Source organism: Myotis davidii, unplaced genomic scaffold (genome assembly GCF_000327345.1).
Source record: "Myotis davidii unplaced genomic scaffold, ASM32734v1 scaffold199, whole genome shotgun sequence".
Lineage (NCBI taxonomy): Eukaryota > Metazoa > Chordata > Mammalia > Chiroptera > Vespertilionidae > Myotis > Myotis davidii.
Window position 1 is genome coordinate 1,780,847 of NW_006290680.1, and position 21,296 is coordinate 1,802,142.

Below are 21,296 nucleotides of genomic sequence, written 5' to 3' on the forward strand. Positions count from 1 at the left end.
AGGGGAGCAGAGTCTTGAGTTTTCCTGGTCTGGCCTCCTCCTGGTCCGAGCCAGGAAAAAGGCTAAATAAATACCTCAGCAGCCCTGCTGGGCCTGGCCCCTCAGTCCCGCCCTCCTCCCCCACTGCACCTGCAGGGGGGCCCTAGGTGTGATCCACACGCTGGAAGGCCCCTGGATTCTCAGGGAACTGGAACGTGCTGGGACCCAGATGGGTGAGGTCCAGGCATCATCCTGAGGGAGCGGTACAGCAGTCTAGGGCCGTGGTCAGCAAACTGCGGCTCGTAAGCCATGTGCGGCTCTTTGACCCCTTGAGTGTGGCTCTTCCTAAGCCTTAGGAGTGCCCTAATTAAGTTCATAACAATGTATCTACCTATATAGTTTAAGTTTAAAAAATTTGGCTCTCAAAAGAAATTTCAGTCGTTGTACTGTTGATGTTTGGCTCTGTTGACTAATGAGTTTGCCGACCACTGGACTAGGGTAATGTTGGCAAGTGCCCAGCTTTGCCCCACATGGGACTGCCACACCTTTCTGGGCATCCCCTCTGGGGTGGAGCACTCACCCCTCGGGGGTGCCCGCTGCTGCCAGCCTCACACCTGCCTGAACTCCTGAGCCTGTCCTAGGGTTCTGCTCCTGAGAGCCCGCTGAACATCCCAGTGGGGGACGTCGCCCTGGGAATGCAAGCTGACTCTGTATTCTCAGGTCGCCTGCTGGTTGTACCAGGAGCCACGGCCCACGGCTCTCCAGTTACTCAGGTAGCAAATGTGTGCTCTGCGCACTATATCCAATCTGCAGGCAGATATGTGTCTGTTCAGAGGATTTTTTGAAAATCTGAATTTATTGCACACATTTAAAAATCAGGGGATCTTATATAAATATCTGACTTTGCATCCTCTGTTGGAAAAAAAAATATCAGGGTGTCAGGCAACACAGGGCCCACATTCCCAAGTGGCACCAGCTGGCTGTGGCTGTCCCTTTAGCAGGGCACCCTTCTTAGTGCCTTACATCTGGCCCACGACTCATGGACGTCACCTGCCTCACCTGGTATGTGTGCGCGTTTACAAACGCTGCTATATACGGAGAAAAGGGCCCAGAGCCACTGAGGTGTGCCCAGATGGACACAGACCCGTCTCTTAGTTCCCGTTGGGTCTGGCCATTCAGGCAGGGACAAAATCCCGCAGCTCTCCACTCTGCCCATCACCATGAAAACCACCTGGAGCTGCTCTCTTCACCCAACAGTGGTCACAAAAGGGGATGGAGGTATGTCTGGCCTGACTTGTCCTTAGTAAACACTTGGCACAATCCTTTCAAAAACCATCCCTACAATTTCATCCACCAGGGTTGATGTCAAATTCACAAAGCTGTGGTGAGCTGAATTGCCCGTCTTCCTTTCCTGAGAATGGTGGCACTTCCTCCCACACCTCGGCCCTCACTCACGACGGCTCTGAGGCCGACACCAGCTTCATTCACGGCCCTTGCTCCCTGCGGAATCCACACTGGTTGAAGAGACTTGAGTGCAATCCATTCAATGTCTGGTGTGGAGTCAGGAGAGGGTAACGTCTAGCAGATTTCTTGGCCCCTGGATTGGTCATTCCCCCAACCAGACTGAGGTGCCTGACAGGGTGGTGTCTCCCTGAGATAGCAGGAGAGACTTAGAGTCCTCGGGGCCGTGTCCAAGGGCTCAGTGCCTTTGGGAGGCCATGGGCTGGGCCGGATGGTGGGCCTGTGCCCTCAGTTACAGGAATGAGACAGGAAAAGATGGGAACTCACTTTTTCCTGCATAGACTTGGTCCCAGCTGCTTTTTCCTGTCTTCCTTTGAACTCTGCTTCCAGGATGTGGCTGCCTGGGCCTTGGGCTCCCAGCCACTGCTTCCTTGCACTCAGCTCCCCCAAACGTGGCCTTCCTGTTGCCTGAGCTCCAGGCGGGAAGGTGACCAATATCTGCTCATCCTCTAGGCCCGTTTCCTGGGAGGCCTCCCTTCTACTCATATGCAGGTAACCGGCCCACAGCCCCTGGCTGATCAGGACGGTCTTGCTGGCCCCTTCCCAAAGCAGGGACAGTTCCGCCTCCTGGTCCTTAAACCCACATCCTGCATCTCCTTTTGCCTCTGCCTCCTCCCCTTTCTGGGTCTTCTCTCTGAAAACGACCTCTTCTCTCTCACCAGCAGCTTCGACCTGTCCTTGGCTCCCCTTCTTAATCCCAAACAGGATGTGGTGTGAAGAGAGAGGGCAGGGCAGCTCAGCTTTCCCTCCCAAGTGAAAGGATGCCCTGTGGGTCTGGGGGTGGGGGTGGGGAGCAGGGGCCCTCAGAGGAACTCCCATGGCCCCTTGGACCTGGGCTGGTGAGACCAGATACCGAGAACATCCCTAGGCTGACACAGCAGGATGGGAAGGAAATACCTTCTCCCTGGGTCCCTGCCCCTCTGTTTCGGGGCTGGCAGCTGTAGGCCTGGGGCAGTGTGGCCCGAACAGCCCCTCTCCCCTTGCTCATCACTCCATGGCTATTTTACGAAGCTGCACCGTAGAGGGACAGCCAGCCCCAGGCCTCAGGCTAGCTGCCCATCCTGACTCCCCTACTGGTCAGTTTATGGCTCTGAAACCTGTTTTCCTGAGTCCCTAAATTCCAGCCCCGTCATTTACCAGCTGGGTGATTGGGGAAGTTATTTAGCCTCTCTGGGCCTCAGTTCTCTCATCTGTAAAATGGGGATAACCTCGTAGAGTAACTGTGGAGATGAAGAACATGGCCATGGAGCACTGAGAACAAGCCCCACTCGAGGAAGTGCCTAGTATATGTGTTACTACACTGAGTAAGGTTACCAAAGAAAATGTCTGCATGCAAGAATTTAAATTCCAGATAAAATATTTTGAGTAAAATTGGATATACTTATACCAAAAAAAATAGTTTATGTAAAATTCAAATATAACTAGGTGTCATTTCTCTTCCCCTCCCCCTCACGCCCCCCCTCCCCATCCTGGCAACTCTACACTGAGGGGGCTTCACAGACCTGGGGCCTCCCTGCTCCAATCCCTTCGTTCAGGGCTCACGTGCAAAAGGCCCCTCCTGGGCTGTGTGCAGGGCTGTGAGGACAGAGCCAGCCAGAAAGCCCGATTCTTGCAGTGCTTTGAGTCCAATCCCTTGAGGCTAGGAGCAAGATCTTCCTTCTCCTTAACTTTCTTGCTAGAACATTGATTTGATTATCTTATCTTTCCAGGGGACTGTTAATCCTCACCTCCCATCTACTCCAAAGGAGCAAAGATATACAAATCAAATATATCAAGCACAATTTTAAGCACCTGGCATTGATCATTTCAATTGACCCCACAACAACCCTATAGGAGGTCCAAGTTATAATGACCCCTGTTCTATCTGAGGAGGAAACTGAGGCTTGTGGAAGGTGGGGACCTTGCTCCTGCCTCCCTCGGGGAAGCCATGTTTCTTCCCAGGTTTCCACTGCCCTCTCCCCTCCTCCCCATTCTCCCCTCCCTCTGTCCTCCAGGCCTGGGCTAGGGCTGAGCCACAGTGCAGACAACGGGACCAACCACTTCAGTCACCATCATGCTCAGGTCTTCATTCCCAAACTGATCTTACGAACACCCTACTTGTAGGAGCCGGGACCTAATTTCTCCCTTTCCCTCCTTGCCTATCTTATCCCACAGATACTGGGCCCAGTTTGGAAAATGAGCCTATGAGCTGCACAAGCTGTGTCCGGAGGACCTGCCCTCGTGCTTCTGCACCTGAGGCGGGGTCCTGAGAAGCCAGGTGTCAGCCTCTGGGCTGGGTGAGTCCTCCACTGCTGACCTGAGAAAGATCCTTCGGTGACCTGCAGACCAGACAAATGAACAGTAATTCTTGCAAGAAACCATTTTAAGAAACTTGGTGCAGATGAACCAGCATAAAGTTTTCCAGGGGGTGTGATCTGACTGTTCCGCTTTTCCCAGCCTCAAATTCTCTGAGTGCACTCCGGCTGGATCTGGTTTCTGAGGCTGAGGGGTCCCAGACTATCATAAAAGCTAGTGTTCCAGCCTTGGCCATGGGACTGAGGGGTCTAGCCCCAGCTCTGTGCTCCGTGACTGATGAGGTAGCTTTGCAGCCTTCTGTTGGCTCTCATTAGGCTAACAGATTGATGCCCGAGTCTCTACCCAGCAACCAAGATAGCAGGAGGACAAAGGATGTCACTTATGGCAAATACACGTAAAACACTAAACCCTGCCCCAGTGTACTGTACTGGGGGCTACCTGTACTCCTCTGCCCTTGGCCAACGAAGCATCTACTGGGGCAGGCTTTGAGGTCACAAATGAAACCTTTCCTACTTATTCTGCATAAATCATCCCTCACCCTGGCCAGGTGGCTCAGTCAGTTGGAGCTTTGTCCCGTACACCAAAAGGTGGGTTTGATCCCTGGTTGGGGCATGTACGGAGGCAACTGATTGATGTTTCCTTCTCTCTTTCTTTCTCTCTCTAAAATCAATAAACGTATCTCTGGGTGAGGATTAAAAGAAGAATTATTCCTCTACCCAGAGTTCTCCAAGTCTCAACTAAAGATCTACAAAGCCTATAGTAAATCCTTACTTTAAAAATGGTAGCAGGACTGTAAAGCCTTATAAAACAACTAGAGGCCCAGTGCATGAGATTTGTGCACTCGGAGAGGGGGGCCCTGCACCCTCTCAAAGTCCAGGAGCCCTCGGGGGATGTCCCCGCAGGCAGTGGGCCTAAGCCGTCAGTTGGACAACCTTAGCACTGCTGCGGAGGTGGGAGAGGCTCCTGCCACCACTGCTGCACTCGCCAGCTGTGAGCCTGGCTTCTGGCTGAGTGGCGCTCCCACTGTGGGAGCGCACTGACTACCAGGGGGCAGCTCCTGTGTTGAGCGTCTGTCCCCTGGTGGTCAGTGCACGTCATAGCAAACTGTTGTCCTGCTGTTTGGTTGATTTGCATATTACCCTTTTATTAGATAGGATAGAGGCCTGGTGCACAGGTGGGGGCCAGCTGGTTTGCCTTGCAGGGTGTCCCGGATCAGGGTGGGGGTCCCACGTGGGTGCCTGGCCAGCCTGGGTGAGGGGCTGATGGCTGTTTTCAGGCTGGCCACCCCCCCTTTAGGGTGCGGGTCCCCACTGCGGTGCCTGGCCAGTCTGGGTGAGGGGATAAGGGCAGTTTTCAGGCTGGCCACCCCCCCTTTAGGGTGCGGGTCCCCACTGCGGTGCCTGGCCAGTCTGGGTGAGGGGATAAGGGCAGTTTTCAGGCTGGCCACCCCCCCTTTAGGGTGCGGGTCCCCACTGCGGTGCCTGGCCAGTCTGGGTGAGGGGATAAGGGCAGTTTTCAGGCTGGCCAAGGACTGAAGCGCCCAGCCTCTCCTTTTTTTTTTATTCTAGGATTTATTTACCTCTATAATTGAAACATTGTTGCTGTTACTGGTGCTTCCAGCTCTGAGGCCGCTGCCGTCTGAAAGCAGGTATCTGGGGTTTGTTTAGCTTCTATAATTGAAACAGTGTTGCTTCCGGAGCTCAGAGCCAGGCCGCGGCAGGCAGGGAACCTTGGCTTCTTCCATCACTGGAGCAAGCAAGCCTCATATTCACTTCAGCTGCGTGACTGCTGGCCGCCATCTTTGTTGGCGGTTAATTTGCATATCACCCTGATTAGCCAATGGGAGGCGTAGTAGAGGTATGGTTAATTACCCTTTTTGTCTTTTATTAGATAGGATGCCCCACCATCCTCCAGGCTAGTCATCCACAACTTATTGGTACTCAGTGGGGACCCAGCAAGGGAGAGGGAGGTCATCTCTTTTCTGTCTCACCGAGATGTCAACACTTCCTGCCAGCCTTGTGGACAATTGCTGACAGACTTTCTGGAGCCTGAGAAGTGATGCTTCTCAAAACAAAGGACTCTGAAATTCTCAATGAGCCTAAGAACTTCAGCTACCGAGGCATCCCTGAGTTTTATGGACCTGCTCCAACCCGTAGGTCTAGTTGCACCCTTAAGTTCCAGCTGTGCGGTCGGAGGTGGGACTTCGGGAATGGCACTCAAGAAAGTGCTTCACTGAGGCATTCAGGCCCTGAGTCCCAGAATCTGTGCTGCACCCCCTTCCATGGCATCTCCTTTAACCAGGTGCTCTCGGCAGGTCAAGTCAACCCTCCTGAGTGAATATTTAACGAGCCCGCAACAGGGTGCACCCAGGAAAGACCGAATTCCTGCATGCAGATGATTCCTTCAGAAAGTGCCCAGGCAGCAAGAGACACCCAAGTGCCACTGAAGTCCTCACGTACAAATTTGACTTTTCAACTTTTTTTTTTTTAAATCCAGCATCAAGACCACAGACAATTTATTATGTAAGACATGGGGTGAGGAACGATCAAGGGAATTTATGGCTGTGAGTGACATGGAATTTGATGAAAAGGCTCAAGTTGGCTGAAGAGAGTTTAAATTTGGCTTTTGCTCTTGATAACGTCAAAATAATAAGAAGCACTTATGCCTTACAGAGAAAATAATCCACAAAGTGTCATTTTCATTTTGCAAACAGGGACACAATAGCAGTCAAATATCAGCCTAAACGCCCGGAGAGCTAACATACAGGCTCGGGAAGCGGTAACAGGGGGTTTCGCATGCTGGTGGGTTTCAAAAGCAAATCCATATTGAACCCTGTGACCTACTGGAGGTTCTAAGTGGAACCTGGGGAAGCAGCTTTTCCGTACAAAACAAGGACGACGACGACGACGAAGAGCCCAGGCTCTGCTGGATGTCTATAATACTCATTTGCAGTAAGGCTTTCAAGATACATGAATTTTTATAGCATTTGTATTTTAAGGATTTAGGGCAAATACATTTTTTTCTACTTGATAAAAAGAAAATTAGTACTTAAAAGGTTCAAAAATATATTGATTGAGTGATTTTTTTTTTACATAAATAAATTATATTGATTTTCAGGATTTAACAGCTGAAAAAACCCTTTCTGCTTCCACTGGAGGCAAAACTGAACAAAATGTTAGTTAAATAGAGAGAGCAGCATTTCTAAGAAATCTGTTGTCAGCATTACAGACCATCTATGCTACAAAGATGTAATTAAATAGGATCTGTTCAATTACTGGGTTCTTTCTTCTTATACGATCAGTTATAGATTTTCTGATTTATAGCTTTGATTCACAAAACTGGGACTCCACTTTTTGAAAATACATTTGATTCTTTTCGGTCACGATTTAACAGACTTCTTTGAGATGCTCATTTTAACATTTACATAATTTATAATCCCAAATGTATAAAAGACAATGACAAAAGCATCATAAATAAATAATGCAAACTGAAATAGTTATGTCAAACTTTTGGACCTTCTGATAAATTAGCAAAACGGTAACAGAAAAAGTAAAAAATACAGTAAATTGTGACAACAAAAAGTGAAACTGGTACTAGTAACACTTCCGACATTTCCAACGGTCCTGCGCCGCCCTGTGCCCCTGGAGTTCTGAGCCATGAGCTATTATTTCAAGTCTCAGAGTGTGGACTGTCAGGAAAGGGTAAGGTCATTGGAAGGTTTGGAACACAAGGGGGAAGGCCAAAGGAAACGGGCTGAAGTGCTGCTCGGGCAGGAAGAAGGAAAAATAATGTTAATTTACAACAGTCTTGACTAACTTGATGATTTGGAATCTGGGTCCAACTGTAAAACCGAATAGAGAAAAAAATGGAGAATAAAACTTTTCATAGTCATTTTATAAAAGGTGGCACACATGTTTTGACAACCTCAGATGACTCTGACAAAAGGACCTAGGCAAGTGTAAAAGTGTTGAGTGACTGTTTTCTCGCAAGCTCCAGAAAGAGCCTGATTTTTGGTGGACGAAAGCACAAAATAAAAACCCATCAGGCCCAGTGGTGGCGAGCGCAATTCTGGAGAATGAGGGGAGTGGAGTGCTAGTCATGTGCTTGTGAGCAGCGTGCAGCTCCACGGAGGGTGAGCCCCTCACCCACCCCCGTCGCCAGCAATAACTCAAGGTGTGTAAAGTGTCCTCATACTGAGAATCATCCTTTAACTTGGGAGAAAGCATACATATATAAAATAATGCCTAGTCAGTACTTCTTCTTGCTGCAGGTGCTAAAAAACCATAAAGGGGGAAGTTAATTTACTACCAATAAGGATTTTGTTTTATAAAGAAATGAATATATGCATTTTCAATCATTAGTTATATATTTCTATCTATACTACTCATTTAGTAATCATGATAAAATAGGGAAATACTTTAACTAAAAAATGTGCACCAGCACTTCCTTTTCCTGTGCTTTTTGGTTCCCCATTACATTCTTTCCCATCCAACACAGCTCACGGAAAAAGAGCTGCTCTGTCTGTCCTTCGGCCCTTTAACGGTTAAGTCCCTAGACAGCCTTCTTATGCCATTTTTCCTCCTCAAATATGTGGGAAACTTGGAAGAGAAGGGGGTAGGGCGTGTCACCAAGTACTGTATTAACTACGATTGCTGGAATGAACAACTGGATAACAGAGGGAGAATTCTGTGCCTCCTAGACTAGGTCGACAACACTTATCTAATGAAGTGGCAAGACCCTGCAGCTATTGACATCTGTTACCATAGTTCTCAGACAGGAAATTAGGTAGGTAAATATTACTTATGGAAACACAGGTTCTTATGAAGGTGAAGGGAGGGAAGTAACAAACCTTTATGGGATAAGAAACTTACAAGTCACATCATTTCTTAAATGAAAAAGTTCTAATTGGTGTCACTGTTGGAGTCTTTGAGGCCCCCGTCCCCGGCCTGTGCCGCATGTTCTCTATCTGAGGGCACAGGTGCCCTGGATTCGGGGCAGTTCTGGTCATTGCCCGGCTCCCTGTCCGACCCGGGAGCAGGCTCTGGGTTGGGGTTCGGGTTGTCCCCTTTTGTTTTCTTCTTCTTCCTCTTCTGGCTCTCCAGCCCTGCTATCTCAGAGTGTCTGGCCTGCTGCATGGCTGGCAGAGCCATGCCCATGCCAGGGGAGAGGAACATGGGTGGGTAGATGAGTCCAGGAGACACTCCTGGGATGAGAAACGGGTTAAAAGCCACAGGACTACTCGTAGTTATTGCAGGTTCGGACTGATCGGAATATGGACTAGGACCGGGCTTGTCTTCCGCAGACATGTCTGTTTTTCCGTCACGGCTACTTGGCTTGTCTTCTGCAGTCTGTTCGGTCACTGATGTGCCACTTTTTGTTGTGCTTGACAGAGGCGCTGGAGCAGTCGAAGTGCAGGTAGTTGCCATGGGGGTATTGAGGAGGCCCCCGACACCGAACATCTGGGGCATGGTGGCCATTCCTGGCAGCATCATGGGCAGCATGCTCAGGGTACTCTTGACCTCTTCACCTGTGGGCATCGTGGCAAAGCCGGCCGGGAACCCCACCAGCCCTGTGAGGGGGATGCCCGGCATATTTCTCATGTTCTGAAGTCCTACCAGGTCCATCCCAGCAATCAGTCCATTCATGAACAGTGGCCCCATTCCAGAGGGTGAGTCCGCCGCAATGGCGGGAGCTTTCAGAAGCTCACTCCGAGGCCGCCTCCCCCTCCTGCGGGGGCCTGCATCGCGAAGAACAGGCTCAGTCAGGGTGTGATTGAACTTGTTTTCTGGGAGAAACCCCTGAAAAGGGACAAAGAAACAAGATGCTGAAGGTTACTGGATGACGTGTGATCGATCATCGGCCCCAGCTTGCAAAGGATCCCCCATGGCACTGCCTCCCGCCGAAAGCAGGCAGCTCTCCTGACTCTGCACCTGAAGACGTTTTCCCTCCGAGGCCAACAGACAGCCTGTTACCACCAAGCAGTGCCATCAACATCCTCACTGTGCAAAAGCAGCATCCACCCTGTGGAGAAGCTGACAGTGCTGGGAGCTAGAGACGAGTAGGAGACGCCCAGGTCTTAGTCAAGACTCCTTTTAAAAAATTTTATTGAAGTATAACTGGCATAACATATTAGTTTTGGTTGTACAATGTAAAAACCATATGGAATACTGCAGGAATTTGCATGTCTTTTTTTTTTTTTAAATAGGTTTTTATTGGTTCCTGAGAGAGATAAAGGGAGAGGGAGAAAGAGAGAAAAACACCGATGTGAGAGAGAAACATGGATCAGCTGCCTCCTGCACACCTGCTACTGGGGATAGAACCCACAACCTGGACATGTGCACCAACTGGGAATTGAGCCTGCCACCTTTTGGTGCAATGGACTGGTCATTCTTGTGTAGGGGCCATGCTCATCTTCTCGGAATCGTCTCAAGTGTAGTATATGTGCTACCAAGGTGTGCAGTCAAGACTCTTGTGGTTGCGACTCCTTGACAGATGATCCCAACATTTGTCTTCCTCATGACTCTTTTCTTTTTTAAAAAAATTTGAAGATAATTTTTTACAGATTTCAGAGAGGAAGGGAAAAGGAGAGATAGAAACATCAGTAATGAGAGAGAATCATCGGTCAGCTGCCTCCTGCTTGCCCCCTATGGGGCTGAAGCCTGCAACCCAGGCATGTGCCCTGACTGGGAATCGAACCATAATCTCCTGGTTCATAGGATGATCCTCAACCACTGAGCCACCCTGGCTGGGCATAGGAAGGTTTTCAATCAGCCAGAGCAGAGCAGGGAACTGAAAGTGGAGTGTTTAATACATTACCTGGCCCACAGGAAGACGTCTTGCTAAAGGGACACTATTAGCTGTGTGTGGCCACTCCCCTCTGGATCGTGAGCTCCTGGAGGGCAATGACTAACACACCTATGTGTTTGCCGAGAAAATGAAAGCATTCTTGACTACCAGTGGGGAAATGCATCAGAAAGCAGCAGTATTCTGGTTCCCCTTCAAGGAGAAGATCTACTTTCCTCTGTTCAGAAGTACTCTCCAGTGTTCTTACTTAGTGGACAGCTCCAGAACTCAGCACTCTGCTCCATGTGGACTGAACTGTGACTGTGCCTGGACTTACAGCTATGCCTGCACACAGGTCACTGGCACCACACGTCTGGATGACTTAGCTACAGAGAATCACAGAGGAGGACCTACTGTCTAATGTATCAGTGAGCGGCAGGCAGATGGGGGAGAAAGCACCCGCCTAGAGTGGGTTTGCTGCAGCCACGCGTGCTTCCTGTGTCTGTGGCTCAGGAGCTCTGGGGGGAAACGATGCAGTCAGAACCTGCTCTCCCAGTGCAGCAGCTACAGAGAATTATACCAACCATTGCCATTACAATGTAATGGACTCTGCATGTGTTTCAAAAATGGCCAGAATAACCCCATGTGCAGGGAGAAAGGTTTTCCTCACAGAAAGGGCGACATTTCTTCCAGGACTCGTCTGAAATGCCTACACCCTCTGGGTAATGCCTACGCCCCGTACTCTTCACAGCTATCATTAGGCTAATCAAGGTGATGCATGTCCACAGTATTAAAGGCCACTTATACTTCTGTTGTTAAGCAGCCTCAGTCTTCTTTGCTCAGAGGAGCATAAGGAACAGCCCTGCCCCTGTGGGTTCCTAGGGAGTCATTCATCATCCCTTTCTGAGCGAGTGAGAGGAAGCATCTCTAACTACTCTGGAGTCTCCTCCTTGTGGTTCCTGTCACAAAGCGGGTGTTCTTGTACAACCTTCTCTCTTAAAAAAAAAAAGTATTGACTTCAGAGAGGGAGAGGGAGAGAGAGAAACATCAATGATAAGAGAGAATCATTGATCAGCTGCCTCATGCACATCCCCTACTGGGGATCAAGCCCACAGCCCGGGCATGTACTCTGACTGGGAATGGAACCATGACTTCCATGGTTCATAGGTCAACGCTCAACCACTGAGCCATACCAGCCGGCTACAACCTTCTCTTTGATCACAGCAATGGTAAGGCAAAAAAATGTTCAGAGTGGCCTGTGGGATTTGTGACCCTGGATTTGCCCTGGGACGCAGGTCAGTTAGGGCTGGAGTGTGGACACGTGATAGGTTTAAGAAGCTCCTGGACTGGGTGGGAGGTAGGAGAGCTCAACAGTGAGGCTTCTCAGCTTGGCCTCTGAATGCTGGAGGAGCCACACTTTCTATGATGGCTGTACTGCCTTTCCAGGATTCTCAGGCATCTGTGTAAATGCCTTCCCTTCCTGTAAGCCCACTGAAGCTCAGAGGCAGGGATCCAGTTGCACTCTTCAGTGGAGCACTCGGGGCAAGAAAGGAGGGACAGGTTTCACCAAGAGACAGCAGACGGACCAGAAAACACTGTTAGGGCCTGGTGAGTGTGGAGAAGGAAGTCAGAGCAGCTAAGCACATCAAAGGGCTAAGGCTGGTGATCAGAGCAGTTAAGAAATCTCTTTACAAACTTCCCAAGGACACCTCCTTTGAACTTTAATTGAGTTGCTCTGGTGTTTCCATTTGGTTCACTGCCTCTCCTCTCCCTTATCTGCTAAGTCAAATCCTTAGAAAGTCCCACAGATCTTTGTTTAAGGGGCTGTTGTAGAGACAGGGTGTGCTAGTGACACCGGGTCAGGTTCTCCATGAGCCGCGAGAACACACGTGTATGAGGAGCAGCTGAGATGCAAGGGACACTGGCTGCCAGGTGCTCACGCAGGGGGAGCAGATAAGAGGAGCAGCAGCAGCAGGAGTGCTGACAGTAGGTTAAATAAGCACTTACCCATGTCAGGTAAACAGCTTAGTGCTCCATCTGCATTATCGCAATTAATCACAACAACCCACGGAGTTAGTACTGTTATCTGAGCCATTTTATAAGGTGTTTACAAATTCATAGATACGTGAAAAACGTGCACTTGAATGTTTCCAACTCCCCTAAATAATGTTAATTTTGAAGTCCCACATCTGTTTCCCCAAAAATATGAAAGAAAAACCAGGTCACCATAGCCAGGCAAAGAGCATTATGATGGTCATCTCTCAAAAGCTTTGGTTTAGAAGAGCAGAAACCTCTGACACTGTCGTGCGTGGTCCCCCTTCTTCCTTACAAAGTGAGGGGGCAGGGATTTGACGCTGGGGCACAGTTGGTCAGGCCTGGTGGCCCTGAACCACACCACACTGTCTCTTGTCCCCACCCGTGACCAGTACCTGTGATGGGCACAGCTGCTTTGCCCTGGAGCGTGCTGGGCAACGGCTCACTCTGGGCCTGGGGTTGCTGGGGAACAATTCCTCAACTGAGGTAGTAGGACTTGATGGATTGGGGCCAGGCTACAAGCGTCATTTCTCATGAGTCTGTCTTGAGCCCATTAAGGAAAACTGCCTCATTCTGGACTCCACCACAGTCTTAGGTCCCTGTTGGGCACAGCACCTCAGCCCAGGGCCCTGGCAGGGTAACCGAAGCTCAACCACAAGGCTTTTCCAAGCCCTCTTTCCTACAGCCCACCCACAGCAAGAGCCAGGGAGAGGTGCCGGTGGGTCTCTCCTTTATACCCACAAACGTTCCCCTCCTCGCTCTCCCTAAGACTCTCCTGGGGGAAGTCTTTCTGTGGGAAGCAAGAAAACCCAGAGCTCAGTGAATAACACCCCCCATCTCATTTTAAAACAATCTGCTATACAACAGATGTTCTTTAACATACTTGATTTTGAGCTCATTGGGGCACTTAGGACTGGACAGTGCACCTAGGACAGCCTGCATCCTGCAGGACCAGTGGGCTCTCTGGCCCTGCCCACTAAGTTCACGTCGCACTCCTCAGGCACCAAGATGTCTAAAAATATCCCTTCCCTGCCCTTGTTACGAACCACTGATGCCAAGAGAACGCTGGGGCCTTTCAGAACTGGGAACATGCCAAGAAGGCCCAGGCTGGCCACTCTCTCCCCTTCAGACTGAGAGTAGCTGCGAAAGGCCCCAGGCGTGACGAGCACAGTTCTCACCTACAGCAAAGCCAGAGGCGCGCTGGCAGAGGAAGTCGGCTCTCACCACTTCCTGTGGGAGGGAGAGTCGCTCCAGCCACCCAGCTGCTGCCCACCCTCATCAGATGCCCCTCCCAGCAGCTCAGCGACCACACACAGCGGCAAGTCGGGCTTTGGCAGCGCTCCCTCCTGGTAATTATACCCTGGGAGCAAACCTGCTTCCCTTCCAGGGGAGGCCTGGGGAGAGGGCAAGGAGAGCGAGGAAAGGAGAGGCAGCCATGAAGCGGCACTGGGGCAAAGCTGCCTTTGCAGATGATTACAGGGGCCTCCCACCCGAGAAGCATGTCGTCTTCATCAGCACCTGGTAGCACTTATTCCAAAACCTGCAGATTCCAACTCTAAAACTCAACTCTGGGGCGGAGGAGGGGTAATGAGAACTCCCCTGCTCCTCCCAGGAAGGTTAGCAGGTTCAGCTCACAAATATCCAGCGAGCGGCAAGAGACCTAACAACTAGATGCAGCGTGTGGATCCCGATTTTAAAAATCCCACAAACAAAACAAAACAAAACAAAACAGAGACTAGCTCACCAAACATTTTTGGGACAAATGAAAAAATCTGAATCTGAACCAGATATTAATACTCACATGCGCAATAATGGGACTAGTTACACAGGAAAACGCTGTTAGGAGATGCATGCTGAAGTATTTTGGGGCGACGTGTCATGTCAATGGCCCAGTGAGAAACAAACAGCAAAACCATACACACATGTGTGCATATAACATGAAACAAATGTAACTTACACATATGAAATATATGAAGTATGTATGTGTATACACATACATCTAATGAGCAACCACTGTGTACTGGGCCTTCTGACGCTGAATCCCTGGCCTTACTGCGCAGCAGTGAGCCACGGCCCACAGAGCAGCGAGAAGCCCCCGTGGGATGGGAGCCTGTCTCTAGAGGGGTAGGGTCTCCTGGGAGAGAAGAGTGCAGTGCACCAGAGGGCTCCTCCCGTGTGAGACATGGTGACATGGTTGAGAAATGGGCCCTCCTGGAGCCAAGCAGAGTGTCGACGTCAGAGCCAAGCCGGCCCTGCCCGTGGGAAGGCCGCGCAACCCTGAGGACCAGGTGGACAAGTGCTTCCTGTTCTTGCTGAGCTGCAGGAAAGGGCCTCCGAGGCAGGGACTGTGTTTATTTAACAAAGCAGGGAAAGTGCATCTCTGGTAAGAGGCTGACTTGCAAGAACAGCTTAGAAATGGGTTTTCTGGCAAGGGGTCAGTGTCTGTAGGGAGCGATGAACATTAATTTCCAGAGAACATGAGGGAAATTGTTAGACATGTAGAAAGACATGAGAGGGCCAAGGGGAAACCACATGGTTTTCCTGACAAGTCTCTAAACCAAGAGCTCTGAGTTACAACAAAGCAAGAACTGGAGGTCTCTATGGGACAACACTGCTGAGTGCAGAAGGTAGGAGGCAGCCTGAGGGCTGGAGAGAGACAGATGGGGTAAGAACCGAAGCTGAATCAGCCTGCCCAGCACAAGCCAGTCTAAGAGGGCGGGAGGGACATTTTCTGAGGAGAGAACAAGAGAGTTGGAAAAAGGGCCTCTTTTCAACGTGACAAACTTTCTAAGAAGCAGGCCACAGGGACGGGCCAGGCCTCCCTCCCCGAGTGGCTGCAGTGGATGGAGATGAGAGAGCAGTTATGTTTGCCGAGTTGCTGGAGAGAAGAGGAATCATCCAGGTGACAAATCAGTGACAAGCTTGGAGAACATTAAGTAACAGCTTCTTTCTGCACAGAGGAGGAAATGACTAGGGTGGGTGGTCTTTTGGAGCTAAAACAATAAATCACCTCCAGCAATCTCACGAAGGGAATTTGGATCCCAGGACTGCCGTGCTGGCCGAGCACTGAGAGGCACTCAGGAAGGCTGCGAGCGTGGGGACTCCCAGGAAGAGCAGGCCCCTGTGAGGATCTTCAGAGGCTTCCCATTTGAGCAGAATGCACTTTTAGGGGGTTAATAACACATTCAGGAACTATTTTCCCAAGCTCAACGCTTTTTCAGGTTGCAATGATATTGCCGCCCTCTAGAGGTTATGAATTTTCTATTCCAAATTTGTACTCATCTGTAAATAATAATTAGCTCATATTTGTTACACTAGAAGTATTCTGCAAATGTCTTTGAAGTCCCTTCCAGGCTCATGATTCTGTAATAGAAAAAGGGCCGAGCTTGGTGTTTCTCATTGTCAGTGAGGACGGACTAGGAGGAAGTAACTTAAATGGCAGCCAGAAAAGCTTAGCTTAGAAAATTAAAATTCCCAATAATGAAGTTTGTTAAACACTGGAAACAGACTGCTAATGAGTTAAGGTATCTTTTCCCTGAACTCCACAAATGGGGGAAAATATCCAAGCTTTGGTAATGGGTTAAATACATAACTAAAAGTTTTGCAGGTAAAGGCTGAAAACAAATGACCACAGCACCTACAGATGTCCTGTGCTGCCCCTTGTCCTCTAGGAACCGCCTGGGAAACCCGCTTCCCTGCGGCGTTCTCTCTCTGAGTCTGCAAGGCTGGGCTCTGCAGGGACAGGCCCCTCTTCCTTACCCTCAGTCCTGGCTCCTTGGGGACAGCAGAAACCCTCTCTTCCCCACTCAGAGAGTTGACATCTAATTTCCCAGGTTCCTTACAGCGTGGCCTCCTCTGCTTTGGTTTGTCTGAAAAAGTCTAGGAGACAAATGGAAATCAACATTACAGAACATTCTGTTACAGAGTCTGAGGAGGGTGGTGCATGTCAATTGGTTTTGCTATTTTCTCATTAATGGCCCTCTGCAAAGGGCACAGCCAGGGCATGTTGAAGGAAAAAGCCACCTGGCCCCCACCTAGGCTCTCTTCTTGAAGCAGGAGCAAGCTGGGAAACAGGCTGTGGGGGGCCAGACTACAATACCTCGGCTGTCCAGACAGTTTCCCAGGGCACTGCCTAATCCCTAGCCCTTTCCTTGTCAGCACTTTCTCAGCTTCTCTCCACTGCTACCTACCCAGAAGCTCTGCCTGTCCTTTGAGGGTGTGCATCTGTGAATGCATTCCCTTTCTTTTCCTGTGAGCTCTCTACCTCCGTTTCTTATTAGCTAGATGTACCCAAAATACAGATGGTGGTGGGTAGATGGGCAAATAAGGAAAGAAAAACCAGGAAGACATCTGTATTCAGTAGCCCTCTGAAAGATTTAGGGCTAAGGCAGTAAGAGGACTTGAGGAAAAGTCCCAAAGCAAGAACTATATAACTAAGAACAGACACACTCCTATAAAAGGATAATGTACTAACTTGAAAGGAACACACAGAACATATTCATGAAGTGGCAGTGTTTATGCAACCTAAAGATTTCTCTGTGAACTTACGATACTGTGTGGTAATTCTAGGGGGAAGGGGCTGAGCGTAGGCTAGTTGTCTTCATATTTTGCATGTCTATTTGGCATAGTGTTCTGACATGGGTTATAACTTTTTCTTGACTTTAAAATGATGTCCTTAGTTGACAGAGATTTCTCCAAAACTTCCTGGTCTCCCTCAGCATACTCCTTATCAAAACAGCACCAAGTAGGCAGGAAGTAAAACAGCAATCCCAGGCAGTACCAAAAGCACTTACTGCTCCAAAGCCAGGGACGTCTAAGGAGTAGTCAGCCTGCTGCCTCAGCCAGTCAAGCAGACTTTTGCTGGGAATGGTCTTCTCCGCCTGGCTGCCAGCTGTTGGGGCTGGTTCCGGGGTCGAAGGGGCGGGCACTGGCCCTTCAGGGTGGGAGGTGCTCAGGGAGGCCTGCCCTGAGTCTTCATGGACTTCCTGAATGAAGGGAAAATAAGTATGTGTGGTTAATCATGCCAGAATGAAAACTAGTTTCTAAAAGGAAAGTGTGCAAGGAATGCTTTGAATCTATTTCTACCTGAACATTACCCTGCTGGGTGCTTGAGAACCATACACACTACTTACCCACACAGACGCCACTGCACGTGAGGGGCATTCCCTCCACCTGAATAAGCCTCTCCCTGTCTTGTCTTCTTGGTAAACTTTAATTCCATCCTATCTGCTCCGGTTCAGGGTCACCTCCCCTGTCACCGTCACTGGCTGTCCCCACTGGCAGTCCTTGGCAACACTGGCCCCTCCTGTCCAGTTCCCCATAGCACTCTTCGCAGGCTTTCCGCGCCTCACTGCAACTTGCTTACCTATTTCTCCCTTTATCGTTCGAATACCTCTTTTACTCATCTCTGTATTCCCAATGCCTATACTCGGGACTGCTGATAAAGTACAATGTGAATGCTAAATAAATGTTTGCTTAATAAATCTAAAAAACACTCTCAAGTCAAGGGGAAAATTTCATCAGTCATTCCATTGGAATTTCACCATCATTACAGAGAAACTATGGCTTTGCACCTCTGAAAAATTAGGCAAACATCCCAAAAGCTTGCAGGGTTGGGCAGGGAAAGAACCTGCCACTTCAGCTTCCCAAATGATACAGAAAGTCTAAGAGGAAGACACATCTCAAACAATATACCTTAGCAATAAGCTGCTTGAGGAATAGAGAAAGAAGTCCTTGGCTTGGTTCCCTGATCTGCCACTTACTAGCGGGATAATCTTAGGCTAATTATTTCATACTTGTAAGCTTCAGTTTTCTCATCTATAAAGTGGGAATAATAATACCACCTTCACAGGGTTGTTGTAAGGATCACATAGGACAATCATGTAAAACCTTGAACACAGTGCCTGGCACATAGTAAGTACTCAACAAATACTGGCTATTATTATTCCTTTTAAAATAAGAAGACATGCTTGGCTGAGTCACTCAGTTAGTTAGAGCGTCCTCCTGATACATCCAGGTTGCAGGTTTGATCCCAGGTCGGGCACATACAATAATCAACCAATGAATGCATAAATACATGGAGTAACAAATCAATGTTTCTCTCTCCAGCCCCCTTCCCCTCCCCTGCCCCCTCTCAAATCAAAAAGAAGGAAGGAAGGAAGGAAGGAAGGAAGGAAGGAAGGAAGGAAAGGAAAGGAAAGGAAAGGAAAGGAAAGGAAGAAAGGAAAGAAAGGAAGAAAGGAAGGAAGGAAGAAAGGAAGGAAAGAATAAAATAAGAAAACATAAATGTGATCCCTGTTTTGGAGCTCAAAAATCAATAAATGGAAAAAACCAAAATATAAAGAGAAGTCAGCGGTCTGACACATTAAACAAAGTCTAAGGGGGTCTCTCTCTTGGCGGCTGAGCGTTTCCTGTTCTTTACAATGATCTCCTTTGAGTTTAGAAAGTCTTAGTGTGATCTCAGTGACTCCTCACAGCGACCCTCTGCGGGAGATGCTGTGGCCCCCACTTCACGGAGGAGCAAAGTGAGGTGGTGACGTGCCTAATGCTGACCAGGAAGTCGAGCAGTAGAGCCAGGATCAACCTGCAGAAGTCCTACTTCTGATCCTTCTTCCCACCCCAGCTCCTGGAAAGCCACTAACCTGGAACTACTGGCCACAGACTCCACCCTGCTGTTTCGCTTTGCTCACTCATCTCCAGTGGCTCTTTTGAGACACCCGAGGATTTGGGTTGTTTCCATTTGAAATGTTAAGACCACCTGGCCCATTTCTCCAGGATGCATGCAGATTAAGGGCCCTTGGTGGATTAATACCATCTATTTCTAGAAAAAACTGAGGGTAACTTATAATGAAGACATAATGAAAGTAAGCAGGACAACTGAAAAAGGGAGAAAAGAGCCACAAACCAAAAAGTTTTGTGCCTGAGGAAGGTTTATTGCTCTGTGTAGAAAGGCCAATGTTTTTAAGGCCTTGTATACCCACCAGGATTCCTGCCTGAAGTGTCTGCTCCTTCAAAAAGATGAGGTCCATCCCTCCTTCAGCATGTTTCCGCCTCCCTCTCCGCCTCCTCGCGGCAGCATCATCTCTTCTGAGGCTCCCGTTGACAATCTGCCCGGTCACTGGGTGGATCAGGCCAGCTTGTAGAATCCCAGACAAGTCCATGCCAAGGGCTCCTTGAAGTGAACTGATAGCCCCAATTTTAGGGGTGCTGGCACTCACTGGGAAAGGGGATGTGGCTCCTGGGGACCCCTCCGATGTGCAGGAGAGGTCTATTGCTGACTCCCCATGCCAGCCATTGAGGATGATGGGGGGGTGCCCGTGGGTGGCAGAGAACTGTTCCAGGTTCCGAGCTTTTGTATCCCGCTCCACCTCAAACTCGTAAGGACGCCTGTGCTTTTGCTCATCCTTTGCGAAAACTGGAGCCAAGAAGCTGTCCTGTGAACACACACATGTGGCTGAATGCCAGCTGTTCCTTCAGGCCCGACTTCCTTGGGCCGAGTATGATTTCTAATCATCTTCTAGCTCAAGCCTTCTCAAACTTTAGTACCAGATCACCTGGACAGCTTGTTAAAATGCAGATTCCACTTCAGTGGGCCTAAGAGTCTGCATTTCTAACAGGTTGCCATATGCCGCTAACGCTGCTTGTCCATGACCTACACCTGGAGTTGCAAGATTTTAATTTAGGGAATCTCAACTCGGCTGTACATCAGGGTCAACTGGGAAGTTTAAAAAATACTCCAATACTCAGTCCACCCCACCCCCCCCCAATTAAATCAGAATCAGCAGCTGGTCAAGGTTCCCAGTGGATTCCAATGTGCAGTTGAGAGTGAGGGTAAGTGTGCTCATTAGTGTACCTCCAATTAATTGTGACTTTTAAGTTTGAAGTTATAAAAATAAAATAAAACTCATCCCTGCTTTGATTTTCCTAATTTCTATCAGCTGCCACCCTTCCTTACTCCTCCTCCATGTGTTGAACACATAAATCCATTCATGCCCCTCTTCCTCATATGCCTGCCAATTTCCTTGCCTTTCTTTGTATTCACTCTGCCACTGGCCTAGTCTAGAACCTCACCTCTTCTGCAGCTCCTCACGTGGCCTCCAGCTGCTGAGGCAGCCCTCTTTCCTGACCCCAGCCCCCGTGAGCCTGCACACCACTCCAGCTGACCTGCAAAACCCTGCCTTCATCACGCATTTCCCTGCTCTAAAACTTGTAATGGCTCTTCGCTGCCTACGGGATAAAAATCCAAACTGTTCAATTAACACTAAGGGTTGTACCAACACCCCCCGCCCCCCAAAACCCTATCCATTCAGTAAACAGGTTGAATGGATGACTCAGCCGAGAAGTGCAATGTGTCCCCCACTCTCTGTTTCATGGTCAACACCATTCTTGCGGCCTCACCTTCTGGATCTGGGCCACCAACGCTGCACCGTTGCTGAAGCTGTGCTCCGACACTTCAGGCTCCGAGAGGCTGCTTCGAGAACCAGCAGTGCTGGCTAACACAGGGGCGGGCAGGGTGCCCGAGGGCTCATACTGCTGGCTGGGGGGCCACTTCCCGTTCAACACCACGTGGCAGATGTTATCTAGGCGGTTGATTATCACTCGATCCTGTAAAAAAAAGAAAAAGACAAAATCTCTGAGGAATAAGTACCAAGTTACCAAGTTTGAAAAGTCCCCTGAGATCAAGT

The 21,296-nt window shown here is 49.3% G+C and overlaps 1 protein-coding gene across 1 annotated transcript in view; it reads right to left on the reverse strand.

Moving 5' to 3' along the window:
- Positions 1–6,293: 6,293 nt before the first annotated feature.
- CHD6 (chromodomain helicase DNA binding protein 6) overlaps positions 6,294–21,296 on the reverse strand; it is a 127,364-nt gene continuing 112,361 nt past the window's right edge. Inside the window, exons 31-35 of the mRNA XM_015563946.1 lie at positions 21,010–21,216; positions 19,593–20,045; positions 17,406–17,597; positions 16,372–16,491; positions 6,294–9,593 (exon numbers count right to left, since the gene is read on the reverse strand). Of these exons, the coding sequence (XP_015419432.1) occupies positions 8,697–9,593; positions 16,372–16,491; positions 17,406–17,597; positions 19,593–20,045; positions 21,010–21,216 (1,869 nt within the window). The 3' untranslated portion in view covers positions 6,294–8,696. The remainder of the gene's footprint in view (positions 9,594–16,371; positions 16,492–17,405; positions 17,598–19,592; positions 20,046–21,009; positions 21,217–21,296) is intronic.